Source organism: Telmatherina bonti (assembly GCF_933228915.1).
Source record: "Telmatherina bonti genome assembly, chromosome: 23".
Taxonomy (NCBI): Eukaryota; Metazoa; Chordata; class Actinopteri; order Atheriniformes; family Telmatherinidae; genus Telmatherina; species Telmatherina bonti.
The window spans coordinates 5,220,811-5,246,644 of record NC_136632.1 but is presented as its reverse complement, the minus strand read 5'-3'; the positions used below and the strand labels follow the sequence as shown (position 1 = coordinate 5,246,644).

The following is a 25,834-nucleotide window of genomic DNA, read 5'->3' as shown; positions in this document are numbered from 1 at the left end:
CAGGAGGCAGAGAGCGACTGCTTTTGGTGTCTTTTCTAACTTTTATTTATTGTTTCTTATATATTTGCAAATGTACCTGGAGTGTTAACAAAGACACAGTGTGTGTGTACTGAGGTACGACAGAGCAGCAGAAAGCAATCAGACCAAAGACAGAGGACATTTTGCACAAATGTACAGCAGTTATTTCATGCAAGAGCCAGACAACTTTAGGTTATATGATGTCTTGCTGGAAATGTACAGTTTGAAGACGCATGACTTATTTGTTTCCTTTTTATTATCATGTTACTCTAATGAATTAAGTGAAGATGTTTAAAGCTTCACTTTTAACAAAGCGCTTCATTAAGACAAAGCATGGACCGATGAAGTCTCCAAATGAGAGTTAGGGTATGCAACTGCAAAACAAATCCTAGGCAATTTAACCGTAGAAATAAAATCATTAGCTGAGAACACTAGTAAACAAATCTTCTCATTATCCTTCCCTACCACTGTGTGTTACATCTCCTACTGCAACATACAAGCTGTTTCTTATCAGGTGCTACAAGTATGAAAAACAAGATCAAACAAAACACATTGTCTCTAAAAGTCACGTTTCCACTGGTTTTGTCAAAGCCTCTACTGTCAAGCTACAGCACATATAAAGAGGAACCATGTTGAAAAAGGGCAGTGGACGTCTCGCTGTCTTCTTCCTTCCTTACAGACTCAGACCATCAGTCCATTTGGGGGCGCTCTCGCTTCTTTCCTTCTTTCTTTTGCTTCTTAGCATCTGTAAACAAACACAGAGAGAGACAGTCGACAGTTAACAGTTGAGTCGGAAAATGAAACAAAATCCAATCAGCAAGTTTATATGGACGAGCATTTCATCTTGCAGGTTAGAAACTTCTTTTTATTATTTTCTTTTAAGGAACAAATGTTGAATAAGAATATACTTTTAAAAAATACTATTTTGGGCTTTTGGAGTAGTTTCTGTTAGAATTTTACTACTGCATCTAAAACTGAAAGACAGGAAGTGACAAAAGAAAAGAGAGACGGTGTTGTGGCAAAAAAAGTACCCCTGTTGTGAAAAGCACGCAAACAAAAGAAGCGCAGTAACAACGTCTCACCTGTAGATGGCGTGTAACATTATTACACTTAAAAAGAAAAGACAACAGATGGAAAGTAAACACTGGCTAATACTGGCATATTTACACTTTTATGTCCTTTTAAACAAACTAATAAAATTAAACAGAGCTGACATTTAGGGAATCCGAAAACAAGAACGTTAAACAAAACAATAAAAAAATTAATGCCAGAGCAGATGATCAATAAGCTTCAGGAAGCGAGGAAGGAAGTTGGACGTGCACTTCCAATGCTACATGCCTATCTTTCTGTGCTGTTATGTTGCCTAGCAACCGCTGAACGTTTTGGTCGATGGTTCGTGTAAACTCAGTTATGTTGCCTAGCAACCACTGAACGTTTTGGTCGATGGTTCGTGTAAACTCAGTTATGTTGCCTAGCAACCACTGAACGTTTTGGTCGATGGTTCGTGTAAACTCAGTTATGTTGCCTAGCAACCACTGAACGTTTTGGTCGATGGTTCGTGTAAACTCAGTTATGTTGCCTAGCAACCACTGAACGTTTTGGTCGATGGTTCGTGTAAACTCAGTTATGTTGCCTAGAAACCACTGAACGTTTTGGTCGATGGTTCGTGTAAACTCAGTTATGTTGCCTAGCAACCACTGAACGTTTTGGTCGATGGTTCGTGTAAACTCAGTCATTTGAATTTAACATGTTGTTGTAATCCTGCCTGACAAACTTCAGCATCCACTTCTGGGATCTAACCTCCAACATGTTGTCGTCTTCTTGGTGGCGTAAAGTCCCTCCACTTTGGTTGTGGTTAAACTGGTATGAACTGGTTAAACTGGCTGCCCTGCCGGGAAGTGATGGGGTTCTGAGGTTAAAAAACAGAACCGTGTCCGTTTGAAAACACAGGCACAGACTTTTCCTCTCCCTTCTGATAATAAAGAAATACATTTCATAAGCCTGAATAAAAAATGTTTTTTCTAATGAGTAAATAAATAAAAGATGAAAAATAACAGCTTGTTGGTGCCAAACATCCATCCTGTTAGGTGGTCATTGACTGATTATCTGACATTTAAATGACATGGATACACCAAGAGGTGGAGGTTGGCACTGTGGCATCACGGCAAGAAGGTCGCTGGTTTGAGACTCTGCTGGGGCTCGAACCGGCGCGGTGCTTATTGAATCTGATTCAGATTCAAATGAAGAAACGTTTATTTATTCATTTTCAGCTTTACACACAGTAAACATTCATTGTGCAGCATGTCAGACACGAATCAGTACAAAGTACAGATATTGGTGGTATTTATCCAAATATATTCAAAGAATGGATTTAAGGAGGACCGCCCTTAACTGGAAAACCTGAAGGAAGTGGTGGACAGAGGAATTTAATTTAATTTAATTTAATTTAATTTAATTTAATTTAATTTAATTTAATTTAATTTAATTTAATTTAATTTAATTAATTTTCCTTGTGTTGGTATGACTTTTAAACTGTGATGGTCATTGTGGTTTTGACATTGACTCACTGTAAAATCATGTTTGTTTGACTAAAAAAATTATGAAACAAAAACTTGAGCAAACTTCCCTTTTTTTGTGGTACTTTGCATCTGAGCATGCTCACATCCTCCTCCTGTTGGTGTTAGTGTAGGGATGTCCAGCTCCGGCTGCGGTCCTGCAGGTTTTGGACCCAGCACACCACATTGTGGTGAAATGTCTCCCCTCAGCAGCTTGTTTTCATGTTCTGTCCAAACATGTTGATTCATTAATATGATTCCGATGCTGCAGCAGGAAACCTCCCAAACCTGCTTCCCTTTAGGACCAACTTTCGCTATATTAACGCCTACGGACATTGATACTATGGCATCGCCGCTGGACTTTTGTGGATGCACACATTCCTGGAAAAGCTTTAAAAACTTTAAAAAAAAAAAAGAATGGTTTTATCTGTGTGTGGATGCGGCCTCAGATTGTAATGACCATGTGAGCTCCAATCAGCCTGAATGCCAGAGCGTGTGTGGATATTGATTTGGCGACTTGGTGTACATCCCATGGAAAAGTACTTTATCAGCTTCCAGCAACAGTGGATCGGCACCTGGCAGCCGTGACAGAAGCCATGCTGCATCGCCTCCCTTTCTGCTTTCTGACCTCTCTGCTCCAGTAAACAGTAATAGGGAACAACCTGCAGTGGTTTGGCCAGCAAGCGTCTGGCAGACGGTTTGTTGGACTGTCAGTCCGCCGGGTTGTTTGTGTGCCTGCTTGGCTGCTTTCATCTCTGTCTCTTAGTCAAATTGTCTGTTCTCTTTTTACCCCTCCAACAGCTTCTTACAGCGCGTGTGGGCAGATGTTCTGACGCGTTTTGCATCTGAAAGATTCATTTCTGGCTAAATGAGGAGATTTCATCCCAAATGGATGCTCTGAGAGGACGTAGTTTAGCAAAGTAATGTGGGATTTAACTTTCCTGCTTCAGGTTCAGGTTGCAGGTGTCTCATGCAACAAAATGTCTTTCAACCATTTTCACTTCATCAACCAGGACAGAAAATACAACCAGAAAGAAAACAAACAAAAAAAATGTTGTTTTTATTTTTAAATAAAGACAGAAGAACTTCTTTGTGGTTTTTTGAACAGCAACTCTGGTGCTCGAGGGCTGCAGACCAGCAAATTTTAGCACTTCGCTTTGGATAAAGCATCTACTAAAGGACTGTAGAATAGAATAGAATAGAATAGAATAGAATAGAATAGAATAGAATAGAATTTTTTTTTTTTACAGCTGACAGATGTGTCAGAAATGAAACGAGCACATTTTCATGCAGCCCTTTCAGAAGTCTGAAAACATTAAACAGTAAAGGAGATGCAGACAGAAACATCTTGATACACAAATACTAAAATGCTGAATCAATATGAAGGGGCTGTTTTCACAAAGCCCAAACCCTTTAATAACATGCTGGTGAGCAGGACTGAACAATGTCTGCATGGATAATGAGATTTCAACCTTTTAATATTCTCAGAGTGCACGAGGAGGGAATCTTCCAAATCTTCTCCGGCCAACTTTCCGTAGGGAGTTATGTCTTTCTTTGCAAAGCGCTTTCGCCCATGCAAATACGGAAATTACTTCTCTGTGCTATTTGTTTGCTTGTTTTCATTTGTTTCTGTGTTTTCTCTCCTTTTTTCCCCTCCCAGTTGTTTAGCGTCAGCATATTCTGCCTCCTGGAGGAAAAGGATTCACTCTGTTCTCACTGCTGCATGTGAAATATCGAGTCTCATCGTATGCTGGAGTACTTTCTGATGTATTTGCATGTCACTGTGTCTCACTGCTCCTGACTCAGACTGGTAATCAAGCTGTTGCTGCTCTCTCCAGCTCATTTCTGTCCTAAGAAAATCAAATTGGCTGCATCCAGAGGTGTGCGAAGACTTGAGCTATCCCTCATTTCATTATATTTTGTTTCCAAGGAGCCAGGCTTCCTTGTAATCTTGCAAAGTGCTTTTATGCAACAGTTCTACGGGCATTCTGAAGGTCTTTTAAAGTTTATCTGGAGAAAATGGCGGCTCATTCACTCATCCACAGTTTTCTTAAGCAGCATTTATAAAAGATGTCATTAGAATAAAATCTCTCCACAGCAGATATTAGTGAAATTTATGCAGTCCTCATCACAACTGGATATTTTTTATGGAAAGGAAGCAGGTAGAAAAGGCTGAGATGTTCCAAATGACATAAGCCATGGACAGAAAGTCAATAGAGACCTGTAGGGAGCCAAAGCCAATCCAGAACCCAGGTTTCAGCATCCCTGAAGCCATGTGGATCATCCTGACAGAGAGGAGAACCAGCTGAGCTTTGGAAAGTCCTTAAAGAATCTATGCCAGTAAATCAGTATAACTGCACGGATGCCACGTTGCAAAAGCTGTCCATCTCACCCAGACCTGCAGACTTAAAGCTGAAATCGAATTAGTTTTGAGAGTTTGTTCACTTAATAAAGGACTTGAAATGAATGTTTTACAACTTGCTTGAAGATGTTTTTCATTTGTGTAAAGTCTGGACAGTTTTCTTATTTCAGGAAATCTTACTAAGTGTAATTATCTTACTGCATGGACAGATCATTTCATTTTATTATAGCCTGAATCTGCTTAATTAAAGTGCTTTTTTCCCTACATATTAATATAGCTCGTCTTGCAGTGCAGCCAGAGGCGAGCGACCGCCAGCGATGGCTGGGTGAAGGTCCAGCGTGCTGCAGACTCGGACTCAGTAATATCGCTCTCTAACACCTTTACTTTGACACGCAGGAAGTCCTTCCATCAGTTTGGGTATCAATGCTGAAAACCTTTTCCACATTATTCTCCTGTTTCTGTCCTGACTTTCGCTCTCTTACTCCACCAGCAGCTTTGACTTAAAAGATGTTTTCAGAATGGAATGAATGGGATCTACCTTAAATGAACCAGACACTCAGAGATTTGTCATACATACATAAATTATGTATCAAAACAGAGGAATTTAAGTTGGCCTGTTATGAACCTGAGGTTCCAGAGAGCTGAGATGTACAGATTTTGAGCTACGATTCTTCAAGGTTCAGAAAATTACAATATTCTTGCAAGAATGTTCATTTAAACACAATCCTGTAATTTTAGACCTTGCGCGTTTTAAACTTATCACAGCGTAAGAGTCTGTAGGGAAGGACAGGAAGCCTTCTGCTCTCTGATTGGACAGTTTGATCTGCCATCACCCAATCAGATCAAATTGTAAAGAGAGGACATTTTTTTCACTTTACAGTCATGAAAGTTTGCATCAAAATGTTTCCAAACATTCATTTAAGCTGCAAACATGTATGAGTCCATATTTATGGTTCATAAAAGTCTGCTTTGAACATTTAAGAGAACTGTAAAGCTTCCAAATCTACGAATAAAGCTTGTTTATCCCTTTGTTTCCTTCTTTCCAGAACCACACTGACTATGTCCTCATGTTGTGTCTTAACATTAAAGATGGGAATCATGTATACTTCGAGTAGCATTTACCATTATGCAACATAACTGGTGCACTTAGTGACCTGAGCTTTACTTCTGAGCCCTGGTGGGTACATAAGTCCAGACTGGATACCTTTGGGGGAACAGAAAGCCTTTTTTCTCACAATGTTAATACAGAATTATATTAGGACTAGCATAGACCCCCCCTCAGGATACATTGGAAAGATTAAATAATTCTATACTTTAATGTTTGGACTGTACTGGTTGCACATATCAATGCTTAGTTAGAGGATAGTCTTCACATATCTCTAATACATTATATAATAAATATCTCCACATTTACCACGTGAAACATTAAAATGCATGTTGGAGATGATCCCTACATCTGCTGTAGTTTTATTACTGGAGACCCCCCAGCATAGACTGCTGTTGCTGCAGCATCTCCTTTAAGGCAGCTAAGACGAGAGTCAAAAATAATTACTGACTAATTTACACTTAAATAAAGTTTGTGTTTTTGTCTGAACTTTGCACTGAGCTCCAAACAAGTGTCAGTGTTACCTCAAGCAAATCCCTGTTACACCATTATTCTTGTCAAATAACTTTTTAGGAAAATTATACCCACAAAGGAGTTAAAATGAAGCTATTACCATTTCATCTTTCACACCTTCAAGCTTGAAACCTTCTTTTCTTTACTTGGCAGGTTCAATAGCGATGGCTCCCTGCTTTAGGAGATAATAATATCACGTTTGGCTGTGAATGTCAGCCCGTGAAATGAAAATAAGGACACCTTGTCACTTTCCAGCAGGAGTGGTAAAAGCAAACACACTCCAGATAGTTTCTAAGATGCAGGGTCTGGCTCAGTAAAGCTCTTTGTTCAATATGAAATCAAGTCTGGTATCCAAAAATCCCCTCCGTTGTCATTCTGTCTTGTGCTGCAGAAATAAAAAGGGGGGGCTCTTTCATAATCATTTATTTCTGTCAGTGCTTGCTCTCTCTTTCCCTCTGCAGGGTCTGTGTTTCACCTGTACTCGACAGCAAAGACTCTGGATCGCACATCGCTCCCTTGAGGCCTCTCAGCATTGTCTCCTCCAGAATCTGCAAATGACAGATGCTCCCCCCATCACAGCACCCTGCTGCAGTCAGGGGAAACCTATCTCCCAAAGCCAAGGTTGCTGCTCAGAATTGCAGATTTGGCCGGGCACATCTCTGCGCCCAGCTGGGGGTTAGATGGCCTCTCCTCTCTTCATCTCAGTCACTCTGAAGCCAAACATTTCAGTTTTTTTTCCATAAGCCCTCTGATCCCGCTGCTGTGGACTGTATCTCTGCCATCCCCTGACATGCAGAGAACAGCACACACTATTCCTTTTCTCATACACACCTCATTATGCATAGCGACCCTTCTTTCCTTTTCCTTGTAAGTCCTCTGCTTCCTGGAGCTTATCTTCCGACTGGCAGACACGGGAAGTCACACTTCTCTCAGGTAGCCGGTCTCTCCTCCTTACTGCTCCCTTCATCTGGACCACTGTCATCCCCACTTTGCTTCTCGTTTGCCCTCAGCTCTCACACCTCTGAGATTGTCACTCTGCATCCTTGCAGCCGGCTTTTATTGGAAGTGACACAAACAGGTACCCAGGACTCCAAACCAAATTCAATTTGACACCCATAGATTTTCCGGATGATGCTACAGTTTTATTTACACATTTCACTCGCATGAAAACTTCATATCAGCCATGTTCTGCACTTGTAGGTGTGCAATGAAATGAACAGCAAAACCAATGGAAACACAACGCAGATGCATGCATACCCTAAACACACACCAAACGATCCACGTTGCCTTTAAATGGACCTTTTCCAATGGCTGTACCTTTCTACACTAATTAATCTGTTTAGCAAATAACACTTATGGATCTTGGATGTTCACACCTGTTCAACACAAGGACACGTAGCCTTGGTAAAGTTTCTTACAGGCTCACTGTGAGTGATGAGCAGGGGTGGATCAGGTACCTATCCGCAACATCCTTTCATATATTGCACCATGAGATGGACTTCACTCTCCAATGGGCTCAGAAAAACAGGAATATACTGGATAGATAGAGAGATGGATGAGCCAAGTGAACCCTGCTTGGGGTGTCAAAGTCTGTATTTGTATGTATTTCAATACTCGCTTGAGTCTGGCTCTAAGAGGTGGTCTGCAACGGCGACTGCAATTGTGATCATTTTGTGGCTTTTTTTCTTTTTCATTACAGTTAAAGCAAAGAGAAGGTTCCAGCATTATCTTCAGGATATTCTCAGCCACGCTTAAAATAAATGTAAACAAATGCAGGATGTTTGTGGCCCGTAAAGCCTGGCTAACAGGACACTCGTGTTACTAATACAAGGCATTTAAATGCGTCCACATGGAGGCTGGTGCCCCATGGCGCCCAGTGTTCTTTGCAGGTTTAAAGGCAGCTAACTGTGTCTGTCAGACCCTCCAGCCTTTCAGCAAACTACTTCTAGTCAAACAGACTTTCTTGCTTAGGAACATTCCTTACTGAGTTAAATGACCTGGAAGTTTTCGAGCAGCAGCCATGTCTGAGCTGTTGAAATCCTAACAAACTAAAATGATGTGAAACTCCAACACTTTTAGAAAAGGAGACACCAGAACATTTCCTTTCAAAGCGATGCTTGTTACTTGTTATTCCACTTGTATGGACTGTGATTTGTGTAGATAAACACCGACAAATAAAGTAGTATCTTAAAACTTTATGCACCAATATAATATGATTATTTAAGTATATATATATATATATATACACATATATATATAAAATTATGAATCGCTATTGAACAAGAAAAAAAAAAGATATTTTAAACTGGATTTCAACACATCGGCTGATTTATTGTGCATCTTGGCTGAATCATCAATGAAACCCAAGACGACAGGAGATAAGACGAGTCAACATCAAACTGACCTTTAGCCAATGGGGAGATCTTCGAGAAGAGACAGGATACAAGATCACTGCTGATTTATCCTTCATTAGGGAATAAATTAGTGAGAAAATATGCTAATAGTTTTCCTGCAAGGTTCAGGAAGGTGATAGAAATAATGTCATGGACTTTTCAACAGCGCCCAAAGATTGAAGTCTGTTAGTGATGTCAGTGCATTGGTCAGACTCACCGACCTCTTTGGCTTCTAACTGACCCAAAACTGACCCTCCGCCACAGGGTCCATCCCCGTCAAACACCACAGTAAAGTCCTCAGACTTACAGCAGGAAAAGGAAACAAAAGTGAATGAGAAAAAACATTTGGTGTCTTCTTTCATGACCCAGCAGCTTCTTCGTCTCTCAATCAGACCCAACCCTCATGAAAACAAATCTAACAGACAAGTTTGTCCCTAATCGCTCCATCAAAAGAGCCAATTTCCTGAAGAAAGCAAACAAGAAAGTGGAACAAAATATCAGAAATGAAAAGAGAAAAACAAAAACAGACAACCAGAAGAAGTGGAATGACTAACTAGGTAGTCATGATTAAAGGTTCGCACTGTGCCCAGTCTGCTGCCTGCAGACTGAAATCCCACCTGCTTCAGCTACTTATCCCAACTAAACTTCCTGTCACTTCACATGTTTATTCTCTCTTCAACTTTAAGTCTATTATTAAACCCATTCATCACACGAGTGGCATCCTGCACCAAACTGTTGCATATCCTGCAAAGACAGGAAGCATCACAGCAGGAGAGTAGCTCACACCTCCTCAAGACACTTCCTGTCACAATGCATTAAGGATGTGCTGCCAAGTGAGAAATGCATCTGATCCAAACAGTGTCAAACAGAGTTCAGCGTTAAGAGTCTTAGGACAAACAGCCAAGCGGACCGATGTGCAACAGTTCACCACACTGCAGTCTGTCTGTGCTGGGAGTGCTGGCATTATCTTATCTGTGTAATTATGGGCTTCAGCTGATGAGGATGTTTGATAAAGTGACAGAACGGTTAGACAAACTCAATATGCAAACCTTGTGCGCATAAGTCATCTGCTAAGCGTGATAACGCTGCAGTTTAGGGCCATTGGCAACAGTTCTGCCTCATAATAATCCAGTTTGGACAATGGGACATTCACAATGAGTTCATTACATCCTTGTTGGCAAAATTAACAAGGAACCAGTGGTTCACATGCAGGGAATCGTCTGTTTCTTATGACCAGGTAACATCAGTTCGTTGTGATATATTCTGTTTGCATCCGTTTAAATGTCTCCTCACTTTTTATGGCACAAGTTTCCTGATAACTCTTCATTGCCTCAGAAAGAGAAGCACAAGCCAGCAGTTTCCAAAACCTGCGTGACTTCAGCATGGCTGATGAGCGCTAAAAGCCTGTAATTATAGTTGAATAGTGAGCTAACTAACTAGCACTGCTTTAATTCTGTCTCTCACTGTCTGTGGTTCGCAAGTTGAAACATTTCCTTCGGGCTGATGGTGAATTGAATATGAATGCTAATCACAGATTAGATTAAATCATTTGTGAGAGTTTGGTGGATTTAGCAAAGATGCAATCAGAGTGAGACGTACAAGGGGACGAGATGAGCATCTTCTGCACTCGCACAGCGATTATTCTTTCCCTTTATGCAGCTTGATATGTACACTGATGGTAATTCACTGTAATTAAAATGACGTTGTGACAGTTTGCAATGACCTGATACTAAAAGAAAGACCTAGAATATTCATTTGCGTCAATCAGCAGTTTCTATTGACGGAAACTGATGAAACGATGGGGCACAAAGAAGACACCGTTCTTATCAGTCTGAGAAAAGGATGGCACTTTACAGCTCTAGTTCAGAAACGTTTTGCCAGATCTGTCTTACCTCACAAAGACTTTTAATTGGACATATTTTTTAAAAGATGGAATTCAATTATTTAATTTATTAAAAAGAATTTTGCAAACGGAGAGGAAAATGTTCCAATAACTTATCTGAGTCAAGACGCCAGATTTCAACAGCGTCTTCTCTGGTCACCGTGCTTATAGCTGGTTGGACCTTCTTTTACCGTCAGAACTGCTTTAATTCTTGGTGTCGCAGATGCAGATGCTCCGTACTGATGTGACAGTGTCACACAGTTGATGCAGATTTGTCAGCTGCACATCTGTGATGAGAATCTCCCGTTCCACCACATCCCAAAACTGCTCTATTGCAGTGGTTCTCAGACTTTTTGAGCCATGATTCCCCCAAGATACCATGCATTGGTGTTTGTCACCCCACCCACGTGACAACTAAGTGGTTAATTGTTGGATATATCAAATGGATCATCATGCAGGATGGAAAACTGTCAGAATATGCTTAAATAAGTGAGATAAAGTGATTATTTGGTGGATTCTGTTCACCCCTGTGAAAAGGAACCTCTAAAAGCAGATTTTCTCTCTAAGATGAAGCCAAATTCACATTTTTAATATGATGTATACTAATGTTGTTAATGTGGCAAAATATTAGATTGAAAAGGTCACAGATTTATATTTGCATAATATTGGCATCCCTGGTAAAAAACCCTAAATTTAATTTATAACTGTAGGTTGTGTCTCAGTTTGAGAACAACTGCTCTGCTGGATGTAGATCTGGTGACTGTGGAGGCCGTTGGAGGACAGTGAACTCATCGTCATGGTGGAGATGATGTGAGCTTTGTGACATGGCGCATCATCCTGCTGGAAGTTTCCATCAGAAGATGCTACACTGTGCTCAGAAAGGGATGGACATGGTCAGCAGCAGGACTCAGGCAGGCTGTGCTGGTTAAACCATGTCATTCCACCAGCAGCAGCCTGAAGCGGTGATCCTGACGGCAGGATGGATCCATGTTGTCATGATGTTTCCAGCAGATTCTGATCCTACCATGTGAATGTGGAGCTGAACTGGAGACTCATCAGACCAGCAACGTTTCTCCATCTTCTATTGTCCAGTTCTGGTGAGTCTGTGTGAATTGTAGCCTCAGTTTCCTGTTCTTACTGACAGGAGGGAACCCGCTGTGGTCTTCTGCTGCTGGAGACCATCTGCTTCCAGGCTGGACGGGTTGTGTGTTTAGAGATGATGGTTGGAACCAGTGCTGACTGGAATTCCTATTGTCTTTCTATCATCTCCAACCAGTCTGTCCATTCTCCTGACATCTGGATATTTTCTCTTCTTCAGACCTTCTCTGGAAACACTGGAGATGGTGGTGTGTGATCAAAAACACTTAAATCTCCTTTCTTCCCTCATTGTGATGCTCAGTTTTAACTTCAGCAAGTTGTCTTCATGATAACTGACTAAATGCTGCCATGTGACTGGTTAATTAGATATTTGATTTAACATGAAATTTGACAGGTGGATAATTACCAATGAGGTTTTAGTTTTAGTTTAGTTTAGTTTTGAGTTTATATGTTTGCTGCCATACACTGCTTAAAGAAACATTTATTAAAGTTTTTGTAATATAGTAAATATTATTGAATATATGCGAGAAAAATTTTGCAGTTAGTACTCACCTGTTGATCTTAAAAGTGGGAGCTGACAATAAATGCATGATTACAACACTAACTACAACTATGTTTCCTACAGTATGATGTGGAATCCATGATGAAATTATCCGAAAATTCTCCTTTTTTTTTTACCGGTTGATGTGCTGGTAAAACTGATCCTGTATCAACTTTTCTAATATAAATCCATCTCTTTCAGTTTCAACATTAGACTTTTGAAAAGACTATTTTTAAATGACATGTTTATGGGATTTGAAGACATTCACTTATCTTTAGCTTCAGATGGTTTGGCACAATCTGACACAAATATTATCTTTGTGTTTATGCTGTTAACTAAAACATATTAGTTACATACCGAATATAAGATTCATATATGCGCTCTCAGCTTTATGTAAATAGCATTACCTCTTTTACAGGGGCTTTACAGGGATTGGACATCTAACTCAGAACTTGTTCCATGGACAGATGTGGGTTTTTCCCTAAATTTTCCTTTGTTCAAGAGTAAAAATGGTTGAGCAGCTAAAGAGGTATCCTTTAAACCACTAAAAAAAACAAAAAACAAAACAAAAAAAAAACTAGTTTATCAGTGACATGAGGAAGAAAAATTAGAGCGATAAAATACAAGTTTGGTAGATGTTTTTTAAAAACAAGGTGAGCTAAGCTTCTGGATGTCCTGGTAAGACAATAAACTCCACATTTACAATATAATGACAAGTGAGAAGTTCTTTCCAACAGCTGTGTCAAAATTCAAAGCTGTATATTGAAAAGATTTCACAACAGCAAATATTCAGCACAAAGTGAAAGCCCTTAAAAAATCTGAAGAACACAAAAGTCCAATTGTACACTGCCACAAAGCGTTTTGACAAACCAGCTTTGGAACAACATTTTTTACAGATAAAACTAATATAAACCTGCTGGAGAACAACAGGAGGAAAAACAAATATAAACGGCTTAAAACGTCTCATGATCTGAAAGTAAAGAATGATCTGTGAAACATGCAAACAATGAAACCGACTGGTGCTTTTGTGTTTAATAAAAATGAGTCAGAATCAGCTGGTTGGCTCCTGAAGCATTATGGGATGTACCACCAGCTCAGATGCTATTGTGGCTAAATTGCTTAGGCTAACCTTTGCCTGACTGCCGCTCCTGACCCCCAAAGAGGTCACAAGATCGTTTCAGGGTGTCGTCAGATCACTGCAAGAAAATAGCCTACATTTATCAGTTAATTTGGGATTTTCATTGGTGCTGTCAACACTATCATGGTTACTCAGTAAAATGAATGTCTTTATATTTTAACACATAATTATTAGTCATGCCATAGTAAATATGTAAATTTGCTGACATCTTTGTGTGTTGTCATGGGTGTCATAGCTCAGAAGTTTTAAAACCACTGGTTTTGACACTGCTTCTTGACACAAATGGACAAATCATTTGAGAAACAGCTAAATCATTCTACTGTCCTCAACCAGACTGAGCTGCAGCTTAATCTTTAACATCTGACCTGTGCAATAGTTAGCAGAATTTTATTTACTTTCACCTATAATCTTTAACTAAACATAAAATGTCAAATATGTAAATAAAGAAAAAAACAAAATTATGTGTAGTTGGGTAATTTATAAACATGTGATGTCAGAATTGATGTAGTTCAAAAGATGTCCACCAGGGGGCAAAAATCAAGCTATTGATAAGAGCTTTGGCCTTTTTTTTTATTTTTTTATTTTTCCTATTCCTATTCCTATCCTATTTTTTTCCTATTCCATCACACATCACGCATACAGTTTCTGAGACCTATTCCATCACACATTGTGTGATGGAATAGGTCTCAGAAACTGTATGCATCAAATATAAGATATTAGGCATTAAAAGATAAAGTCGAACAAGTGAAGACAAATGCCATCTATCCATTTATTTTCTGGGTTGAAGCTTATCCCAGCAGCTACAAGGTGAGAGGCAGGAAACAACCTGAACAGGTCACCAGTGCAGTGGTGACAACAACATAGAAAAACAACATCTTACATTCAAATTAGGGACAAATTAGATATGACAGTTAATCTAAGATAGATGTCTTCTGGGGGTGTGGGAGGAAGCTGGGGTACTTAGTGTGTACCGATAGAAGATGCAAACGCTACTAAGAATGAATGCCAACCAATAAATTACAGTGGCTTGCAAAAGTATTCATACCCCTTTAACTTTTCCACATTTTGACACATTACAACCCACAAACATAAATATATTTTATTGAAATTTTATGTGAAAGATCAACACCAAGTGTCACACAATTGTGAAGTACAATGAAAATTATACACAATTTTTTTTCTCAGATAAAAAACTGAATACTGCAGTGTGCAGAAGTATTCTGCTCTCCTGAGTCAAAACTTTGTGGAACCGCCTTTTTCTGCATTACAGATGCAAGTCTTTTGGGGTATGTCTCTATCAGCTTTGCACATCTAGAAACTGAGATATTTGCCCATCCTTCTTTGCAAAACAGCTCAAGCTCAGTCAGATTAGATAGAGTGCATTTGTGAACAGCGGTTTTTAGATCTTGCCACAGATTCTTGGTGGGATTTAGGTCTGGACTTTGACTTGGCCATTGTAACACATGAATGTGTTTTGTATTAAACCATTCCATTGTAGCCCTGGCTTTATGCTTAGGGTCGTTGCCCTGTTGGAAGGTTGAACCTCTGCCCCAGTCTTTTGCAGGTTTTCAACAGGTTTTCTTCTGAGATTGCCTTACATTGCCTCCATCCATCTTCCCATCAACTCTGACCAATGTTCCTGTCCATGCACAAGAGAAGCACCCCCAGAGCATAATACTACCACCACCATGTTTGACAGTGGGGATGGTGTGTTCAGGGTGATGTGCAGTGTTAGGTTTCTGCCACACATAACATTTTGCATTTAGGCCAAAAAAGTTAAACATTAGTCTCATCTGATCAGAGCACCTTCTTCCACATGTTTGCTGTTTCCCCATTCATGGCTTCTGGCAAACTGCAAACAGAACTTTTCTTGGACTTCATGGTTCGTTTGCTCCCCAACATTCTCTAAACAGCTGTATTTGTACTGAGATTAGATTGTACACAGGTGTACTCTATTTAGTCATTAGGTCAACATTCAATCATTCAGGAGTCATCAGGCAACTTCTGAAGGTAATTGGTTGCACTCAGAGAAAAGGGGCTGAATGTTGTGTGTTTGTGTGATGTGTAATTTTCATTGTACTTCACAATTGTGTGACTCCTTGTCTTGGTCTTTCACATAAAATTCTAATTAAACATATTTAAGTTTGTGGTGTGTAATGTGCCAAAATGTGGAAAAAGTTCAAGTGGTATGAATACTTTTGCAAGCCACTGCAATTAACCTGATTGGAGATGGGCATCACAAGCAAATATACTGCCACAAATTGCTGAGAATTATTATCACTCATTGAACATGTGACTCTGTTGTTAGCGCTCCCTACCACATGTTGTACCAGGGGTGCCCAGCTCCGGTCCTCAAGGGCCACAATCCTGCAGGTTTTTCATGCATTCTTTTTCCAATACACCTGATTCAAACTAATTAGTCTTTGTACATTACTTCATTGGCAGTTGAATGCACTTGGTGAAAGCCAGCAGTGTTGGAACAGGGATACGTGGAAAAACTGCAGGACAGCGGCCCTTGAGGACCAACTTTGGACACCCATGTTTTACACCATTCTCAAAGCTAAGATTCTTGAGATGTGAAGGATGCTTACCATTCTAGGCTATAGTCATAGCTGTAGATTCAATAAGGAATTATTTCTGTCAAGCTTCCAATACAATATGTCTTGGACAGCATACGATACTCCAGTAGCAGAAGACAGATCAACAAAAACACTCCTGTTACATCAGCAAAGGTCCAGTAAAAGTAGACAAGTTACTACTCAACAAATATGTTATCCAAAAGGAAGAAAACAAACATTTTAGGAAAAAATTCATGGGGTTAAGAAACTCACATGACAATGCTCCTCGTGATGCTTTGTGGTTGGACCTAGTGTTGGATGCTTTGTTGTCCAATGATGCTTGACATGCTGTCGTGAACTTTCGTATGTTGAACTGCACCTCAATTTACTTTATTTTTCTTCCACACAGAACTTTTTGCTGGTTGTCATGTTTGGCTCTACATATTTTTTACATTCGTATTCCGCTAGCATCAAATCTGGCAGCACCACAGAACCTAGCAACAACTACGCCTTATTTCTTTTTTTTTTTTCCTGGCAAACAGCTTGGTAAACCAGCACCACCTGGTGATGGCAGTACTGCATTACTACCATGTTAAAACAACAGTTGAGGCAACAGCTCCATGAAAAAGTTGATTTCTCACCATTAAATAACTGTTCAAATGTGTGAAAATTTTTCACTTGTTAATAATTACTGCTCATCAGTCCTTTGATCATCCCCTTTGGCAAAATTTAGCTTTGGGTTTCTTCTTCTTTTCCAAGCCGAGCAGTAAAATATAATGTTTTCTGTTCACAGACACCCACGTTCCACAGATGTGCAGACGTGGTGATTCATCAATGGGACTAAAGTGCATCTTGCCGCTCCCGGCAGGCTCAACGTGTCCAGTGAGGGCTGCATTTTATCTGGCGATGATTAATTCCTCTCAGCTTACCTTGCAGCTTGGTCTTGGCAATTTTCCCACAAGGCTTAGTGGCTGTGACAGTGGTGGCGCAGGTCGCATCCGTGAGCGCTCGCTTCAGAACTCCGGTTCTGTTTTTCTTGCCTGTTGCAGGGTCACACTCACCCCATGCTTGGAAGTCATACTTGCATTCCCCTGTAAGACACAAAGAAATCAGATACCTTATCGCATTGTTTATTCAGATGCTGAAAGAAGGAAATAACATTGAAAAAAGAAACAGAAAACCTGGAAAAATTAGAGATAGTAGAGTCTATGTTCGGTTCAAATTTAATGATTGACAGAAAAGTCTTTTTAACTGGAGTTTTTAAATCATAAACTTTTATTGGCTGTTTGACGAGCACTTGCTCATAACTGCTTTATATCCAGTGACTCCATTTATAGCTTTCTGGATACTTAATTCTCCTCCATAAATGAAATTGTTCGTCACAGTTTTGATTTTATATTAACAGATTAATGCACTCAGCCATGCTCCGGCCTAAAAATATCAGATATTTGATCCATCGAACAAAAGCACAGATGGTTTCCTGACAGGATCTCGCTCTACAGAGGTTGCAATGCCTTCAACGGGCCACCAGATGTCACTGTTCTTAGTTTGACTAACGAGCTTTGAAACATGAAGTTTTCGGCACAATTAGAAGAAAAGCCTCACAGCTTCATGAGGTTTCACCTGCCTAACCATAAATCCAAGCAGATGACCCTCACCGTGGCATAAAATGAGAATTTTAAACCTTATCTTGTACAAAAAGCTGCATTAGCTAAACTTTTGCACTGTGCATGTGCTTTTTCTTCGATGTGGTGTAATATCGCTACCAAGTGTGAAGTGCATGATCACTTAATTTTTTACTTTTTTAGGTAAAAATAAACTGTTTCTGACCATAATTCAGATTACAAAGTAAATATTCACTTCAGATACAGATATTCCATTTTTTCCCACCTTTTAACTCAACCAGAGAGGAAACAAGATTACTTTAGAAAATGGCAGCAGTTGCTGGTGTATGTCAGAAGTGAGTTTGAGGAAAATGTGTATGTGTGCACATTTCTCTCATGCCTTCCTGTATTATTATGTTGCCAGTCCAGCCTGTCCAGGCTCCTTCGAGGCTGTGAAACTCATTAGTCAGCTTCCTCTCACATGAAAGCCTGTGTCACTGCTTCTGAGATCCCAAGGTGCTCATCAGAGGAGGGGAGAAAGCCGAGAGGGGGAGTGACAGGACCATTGTTGCAGGAATCCTTTAGGGACTTCCTGAGAAACCAACTTTTAAAAACCCTGTGCCTTCATACCCATAATTTGTGCTTGAGAGCAGGCTCCCTGGCTGGCTCCTGGGAATTTTTCAGGAAGTCCAAGTCCTCTTTAAGTCCTCTTTCAGTGCTCACATATAGCAGTATATATGTACAACTCTATATTGGTAGCTGAGACCATATAAGAACAGCAAAAAACAAACATTTGATCATATAAAAAAAGTTAACACCCCTACTTAAATTTTCTATTTAATTGCTGATAACATAAAAACATCACTATTTTTTTAATGAATGAATTAATGCAATTTTTCTTAATGTAAAGCAAATTTCATGCAGTATTGCCAACTTATGCTTGATCCCCATGCAGTCACAGTCCCACCTCCCAGCTTCAGCCAGAACAGATTATCTGCTCCATGATCAGACTGAAAATAAAACACCCGCTGCTACTGGCTGATCCCGTCATGGCTTAACATCACATATAAAGAGTGTGAATATAAACATTAAAGTTAGAAGTGCTCTAACATGTTGTAGACTCCTAATTGAAAACCAAAGTAAGAAAACTAAACTAAAAAAACCAAGAAATGTTCACGTAAGATTTTTATCATTTAAACAGATTTTAAAGGTGCATTCTGATGTTAAAACTCTGCGTCCTAGACTTGTTCGATGACAAAGTGACATATGTGCATTTCTAGAGCTGCTGCTGCCCAGGAGCATCCCCAGGCTGAGAAACCATCACTATACAACTCTTACATTCAGAACGCAATGTGACATTTTGCTTCACGGTATGATAAGGAACTGGCTGTTGTGAACACGCAACGTCGCTGATTCAGCAAAGGAACACAAGAAGATTAAAACAGAGAAGGACAAAATAAGGGTCATTGTAAGATCGTCTTCTGCTTGCTGGAGAGAGATAACAGATCAGGCAGGATGCAGGATAGATGCTGAATTAGCTGTCAATAGGGGGCGAATGAGGAGAAAAGAGTTAAAGTTCTGTAATGTGAATTTAAGTGTCAAATCATCCATTCTTACTCTACCATGACAGTACTGCTCTATGTAGCATAGTCCATTACAACCATATGTACCAGTTTGATCAAGCACATTAAATGACGACATCATTTAGCAACTTCTGGCGACCTTTTGGACAGCTAATAGCTACTTTCCTTACTGAGGAGTTGGCAATACTGCTTCCATGACATTATGTGTCTTTAAGGAGTAAAGCTAGATAGAGGGTCCCCAGGAAATGTGGAAGACTCAAGAAAAGCAAGAAGAGTGGCCACCTCTGAAATCATGACACCCTAGGTGTCACCTCAGACGAATAAGAGGTGGTTTCCAGGTCATCGGTGGAGGAGTAGGAATGTCTTTTTAGACACGTGTAGTTTACCAGTGTCACTCAACCAGTCTGGAGTGGGTTTTAAAATTATTTCTTGATTGATCATCCTTTTAAAAAATATTAGCATTTGGTTGTACATGGTTGTATATTTTAGAAGAGATGCTGTCCCTGTTCAAGTACAACTACTAACAAATATGATTCTGAGGCTACGTAGCAGTGCTAATCTAGTTTTATGCTAGCAAGAGATTAGTTTTAAGCTAATTAGGGAAACCATGAGGTATCAAGTCAACTTCAAGTCACATGATCACACATCAACGTACAAGTCAGAGCTGAAAATAAACTATGCTCAAAGAAAAACTAAACATCTATACACAATGTTGTTTTTTCTAATTATGTCATAGTTGTTTAGCGCTAACTAAGCTTCAGCTACATCTAGTTTAATATGAACAGGAGGCTAGCAAGGCTGCTGGTTGACTTTAAAGTCAGATAGTATGAAAATGTGAACAAATTAAGTTGGGATCTTAGTTTTTTTTTTTTTTTTTACAGGACAATGAGGATGAAGAAAAAGGTAGATATTTCGTAAAGAAGCTAGCCGTGTTGGCTAGCTTACAATGTGGAGCCATGTTAGAAGTTACCTAGATATGAGGCAGTAACCTGGTGTGCTTCTTTAGGGGGACGTGGAAACTATTTCTCCACTCCTACTTGGTTTGCAAGTTGACAACCCAACATCTGCTCACGGTTAGCGCTGGGCCCCCAACGGTTTCTTCTTCTTTTTTTAAACTGTTTTCTTATTTTCTTAGTTATATTTTTACATGTGGACATGTGAATTTGTTCATTTAATATCAACTGTCTGATTTTACAAAACCCCAGTCTTATATGGACAGAGTGCTGCTGATGTAATAATCCCACTCCAATCTGAGCTCCACCCGCTACTGCTAATGTGTACAACTAAGCAAATAGTGTATCTAAGTATTGAGAGGACCTCTGCCTACAAAGACCAATGTTTTATTCTCTAAAAGGCAATATGTTGTAAAACTTTTCAGCAGGTTCAGGACCTGAACGCTGTGTCCACCTTAGACTGGTTTCAGACACATCTGAGTGGACCATCACACCGTACAGCACAAAACCAGTCAGTGTTCCAGCTTTGTGCTCATAGCAAACATGGTTGGCCAGAATTTCAATACGTCTAAACAAACCAGAAATTAAAAAGATAAAAACTTATCAGTTCGTATTTGGAGAAAGGACTCGGTCTGCAACGAAGTTCTGAAAATTAACGATGCATTTCTTAAACAACAGGACTGATTAAGATGGCGGAAGCTGGGATAGGAGCTCCCAGAGTGACGACAGACTGCGTTGTAGGTAGAGCAATCTGCATTTACAGGGATGGTAAGAACTGGGGACGGGTGAGTTAATCTTGTCATCAGGTGCAGCTGCAGTTGGAGAGGAAGGATAAGCTAAGTGACCAGAAATGCAGATGAGGCCAGGAAGGCAGCGCATGACATGTCCTGCACTCTGCAGACTTTTATTCACAAATTTATATCAATCAAAACTAAAGTTTGCCAAGTTAACAGTTTTTCACAAAAAGCACAGATGAAGCTAATTTAAAAAATGTATCCCCTTCAGTCCCTCTGGATAATTTCTGTATAATATTTAATGTTTCATAGCTGTTATCATTCAATGTGGGTCTCCTTTTTTTTTTCTTTTTTTTTCTATTTATCTCCGTTTAGTTTGATATGTCCTTGCTGGAACGTTGTCAAGCCGCACCACCAAGCCCCCAAAGGTGCTCCTTTTGTTTGGCGGAAACAACAACTTGTGCACAACGCCCCTTTTACCTCCGTGCACGGTGAGACTGAGCTTTTGTAACCCATAAAGGTGGAAAAAAAAGGACTGTCAATGTGGTTTTCACTTGTTTTGTTTTAAAGGTCTTCTGAGATTTAGTGGTCTAATCAGACGTAACTGTTTTGGCAAATGAGATGTTAAATCTGTCTTTGCTTACATCTCACAAAGACAGTAACATTATCCCAGATGCTATTGTTTGCAGCTTGTGAGGCTGTCTTTGTGTGTTGTCACGGTGATAAATTCTGTTCCTTGAGACACCTCCTGCAGCAGCAGTCACTCTAAAGGTTGTTTATCTAGACCGGTGAGTGTCAGTCTGCCTGTCAGTCAGTCTGTGGGCATATTGTTTGTGAGATGATCAGCAGAATACAGATTTAAACCTTCACTGGTCTGTGCTTATGATTGCTGCACACTCAGATCATAGAATCGACATGTTGACGTACACTCTGACCCCTTCGCAAGACGCTCCAAACAAAGTTGCTTTAATTGCAAAAAAATATTTCAAATAAAAGCAGAGCTCTCACTCTTCTTGTCTTGAATAAGTTTTCACAACTCTAGAAGTATGTAACTTTGTGCCACTCTCCCAAAACTTTTGCTGCCATAATCTTTACAGCCAGTTATGGAGGCCATTATTTCCTGCGGCGTGTTCATCATTCCTGGCAGACTCATTGCAAAGCAGCAGGCTCCTGCCTGACAGGCTTTACGGTGGGAACAAAAGTCCCCCTGGCTTGTCACAGCAAGACATTTCAGCTGTAAATTCTGCACAGACCCAAGCCAAAAAGAACAAATCAGCCGACAGACCAACTTGGAATTGGATCAGACTGGATGCAAATCCTATGAAGTTTTTGGACAACACGTATTTTTGAACTCGGCCCTTACGTCAGCTCCACTCGGAACGTTTTGAGACTGCACAACGTGATGCCATCAGGCCCAAACAAATCAATTCCAAGCTTTATAAACCAAAAACACACACACACACACACACACATTGCTCACAGCTGGACAATGCTGGATGATTATTCCATGACAATCTAGTATATTCTCAGCAGGCATTTCTGGGATGTTGTTGATGTGAACCACAAGCCACAACAGGTCACAAGGGGGTGTGGAGGGACAAATGGGAGTCAGGCATCCAGGAACTGAATTTAAATATTTAACTATTATCAAACGTGTCTTTTATCCATCAAGCAGCTTCTGACTCTCACCTCCAAACTTCTTCTTCCAGTTACACGGGATCTTGCAGCGTTGGGTCTTGATGGTCTGTTTGCAGTCGGTGCCGGTGCGGGTTCCCTCCCTGGTTCCAAGTCCACAGTCCCCCTCGTTGGCCACACAAACACTCCACTGCCACTCGCCACAGTCAGACTTTCGCTCCTTTTTACCTAGAAAAGGTCAAACAGCTCATTTTAAAGAGGAGCAAATCTTGTTTCATCTGTGTCAATTCATGAAGGATGAATATACTGTTATACTTTTAGATATTATCATTTTGACTTTATTATTTTGTGTATCTTATTTTAACCAGTTATAAGCATGACAGCCTTTTAAAGTTTCCACAGCCTGATCTAAAAGTGTTCACACCCTGACCTCCTGACCTCGGTTGATAGGAGAAGCTCCAGAACAGGTTGTTAGGGTGTTGTGTAAGCACTTTGCATGACTTGCTTTATTTAACCTTAGCAACAGTATGACCTTAGAAGGGGCTGATGCACATGCGTGAACAACCAATGGTGTGTGTAAACGCCCAGCTTTGTGAAATAAAAAGGCCAAGCTCAGGAGAGCAAGTTGAAGAGAGTTGCAGACTGGTCGGTTCTCTGAAACTACTCTTCCGTTTGCAAAGCACAAAGAGTCACATCTTGCTTCTTTACATGTTTGGGGTTTAAACCCAATAATTACTGCATGCGAAGGAAGAAGTGATAGAAAGATGGATGTGTCTTAAACTGTGGAGCGCTTGAGTCGCTGCTGGGATTTAGAAACCAATGACATCTAGAAGGGTTACTGTGTTGGAAAGAAATGGCCTGCCTAAAGATCTGGCCTCTGTATGACACTGAGATGTTTTCATAATAAAATGTCAGCATGGCTGAAAACACAGCAACACGTCTGGAAACACAATGACATCTAATAACAGCACCAAGACAATTTAATCTAACCATCAAAAATGTTGAATTTTAGGATGACTTTAGTCATTTTTGCCCAAAATAAGACATTTTTTGTATGTCTTTTTTGGTTTGATAATATAAATGCAATGATGTTTGGCAAAAAATCCTCAACCTAAATGTTATTTCCAGTAGAAGATAAACATCATATCAGATGCTGCTGTAGTTTTTTTTTTTTTAATTTCATGGAAAATCTGAGCTGATTCTGAATCTAATGGCTGTAAAAAGTTGTTCCAGGATGATGTTTAGCATCGTTAGCATCTCCTCTTCTTCTAACATCTGTAAACATCTGGGAAGTGAGGAGAGCAGCTGCTGGAGTTTCGGGAGAGGAATATTGTCCCGTTCTGGTCTGATGCAGGATTCCAGCTGCTCTACTGGACCTTGTTGCTGGATTTCTGCTTCCATGATGCTCCAGATGTTATGTACTGGTGAAACTGGACTGCAGCAGACCAGTTCTCCTGTTCCACCATGCTGCTGTGATGATGCAGGATGTGGTCCAGCATGGTGGAACCTGCAAGGTCTTCCCTGAAAGAGACGTTGTCTGGATGGGAGCAGATGTTTCAGCATTGATGGAGCTTCCCAGATGTGGAAGCTGCCCACGCCATCGGCACTAATGCAACCCCATCCCATCAGAGATGCAGGCTGATAACAAGCTGGATGCTCCCTCTCCTCTTTAGTCTGCAGGACACGCCGTCCATGCTGTCCACAAACTATTCCACATCTTCATCCAGGTTTCCACTCAGAACATTTTAAATGAGCTTTGGTCCAGAGAAGACGGCGTGTTTCTGGATCCTCTTCACATATGATGGAGCTTTAACCTGCAGGTGTGGATTTCAGCCTGAACTGGGTTCACACTGGTTTCTGGAAGCTTCCTGAGTCCATGCACTGGTTTCCAGTAGAGATTCATGTCTGCCTTTCATGCAGAAGATCACCAGCATCCAGTTTGACCATATCATTGTGATATCCCACTTTGCAGATGGTGGGATCCTTCAAAAGTCTTCACAATTGTACATTCAAAAACATTTTCATGAATTTAGTTCACAACTTGTAGATAATGTATCTCAGATTAGTGAACCTCTGAACATCTTTACATAGAAGCGACTCATCTTCTCTGAAATGCTCTTGTTAAATCCAGTCGTCTTACCGACCTGTTGCCAGGTACACACAATAAGTTATGAAATATTCCTGTTTTTTATTTGTCCTCGTTACTTTTTCAGCTGTTTGCTGCTCCTGTTACAACTTTTTACAGATGTGTAAAAAATAAATGCAAATTAAATTTGCACCATGAATATGAATCTAGTAAAATATAACTTCCAAATGGGATTCAACAGACTTGTTTTTGCAACAACTTTCACTTTTTTTCTGGTAATCTCTTTCAAGAGATCAATTACTTCAAATTAAAAAGTTTTTTTCTTTTTTTAAATTTATATTTATTTGTTCAGTCCTAAGTGTGTCCATCTTAATAAACTGTTCCTTGGACAGATTACTGACGATGTTAAAACATGTATGACTGGTCTGAGCAGGATTAACAGGAAGTCCATCTAAAACTCTGCCAGTTGTTTGTTGGGAATCACCTTGTTTGTCTGCTTTGCCTCCTTCAGCTGCCATCACTGTGAGCATGAGGAGGGCCATAACAGCCACCTGTGTCCACTGCTTCTGTCCATTCATTCTGTAAAAACAAGACACAGCGTTAAACAGGACAACATCAACCTCAACAAATTAAGAAGAAAAAAAAGGTAAAAATTACTAAAATGTTATGAGACAAAAGTCTCAGGAATTTTGTCTTGCGTCCTCGTTATACTCGACTCTTTTAGCTTCATACTTCAGCAGTGTGTGAATTGGCGTAAATGTCAGATGAAGCACTGATTTGGACAGATTCTCCATTGTACATTCTGCATTCTGTCTCTTCTCTGAGCTCTCTCCAGCTCGTAAAAGTCAGTCCAATGTTGTGTTGTCTTTCAACATCCTCTTGGACTTCTTTAATGAATCAGTCACTGTGGCCTTCGACAGTTGTGTGTCACTATCCAGTTGTGGTGTGGGATGTTGTGTTGGAAAGCAAATTAAAAAGCTGTCATGATGCTCCGAGCTGGAACACAAAGATGTGAACTGCAGTTTCTCAGCTTTTGGATGCTGCAGGGTGACAATGGCTTCAGGAACGTACACAAT

General features: G+C 40.1%; 1 protein-coding gene across 1 annotated transcript; it reads right to left on the bottom strand.

The window, feature by feature from the left end:
- Nucleotides 1-707: 707 nt before the first annotated feature.
- ptn (pleiotrophin) lies at nucleotides 708-25,336 on the bottom strand (the record flags this gene model as incomplete). Its single annotated transcript, XM_079262930.1, has 4 exons — nucleotides 708-763; nucleotides 17,093-17,254; nucleotides 22,727-22,900; nucleotides 25,243-25,336. The coding sequence occupies 4 exons, from the start codon at nucleotides 25,334-25,336 to the stop codon at nucleotides 708-710; spliced, it is 486 nt and encodes a 161-aa protein (XP_079119056.1).
- Between the last annotated feature and the right edge of the window lie 498 nt (nucleotides 25,337-25,834).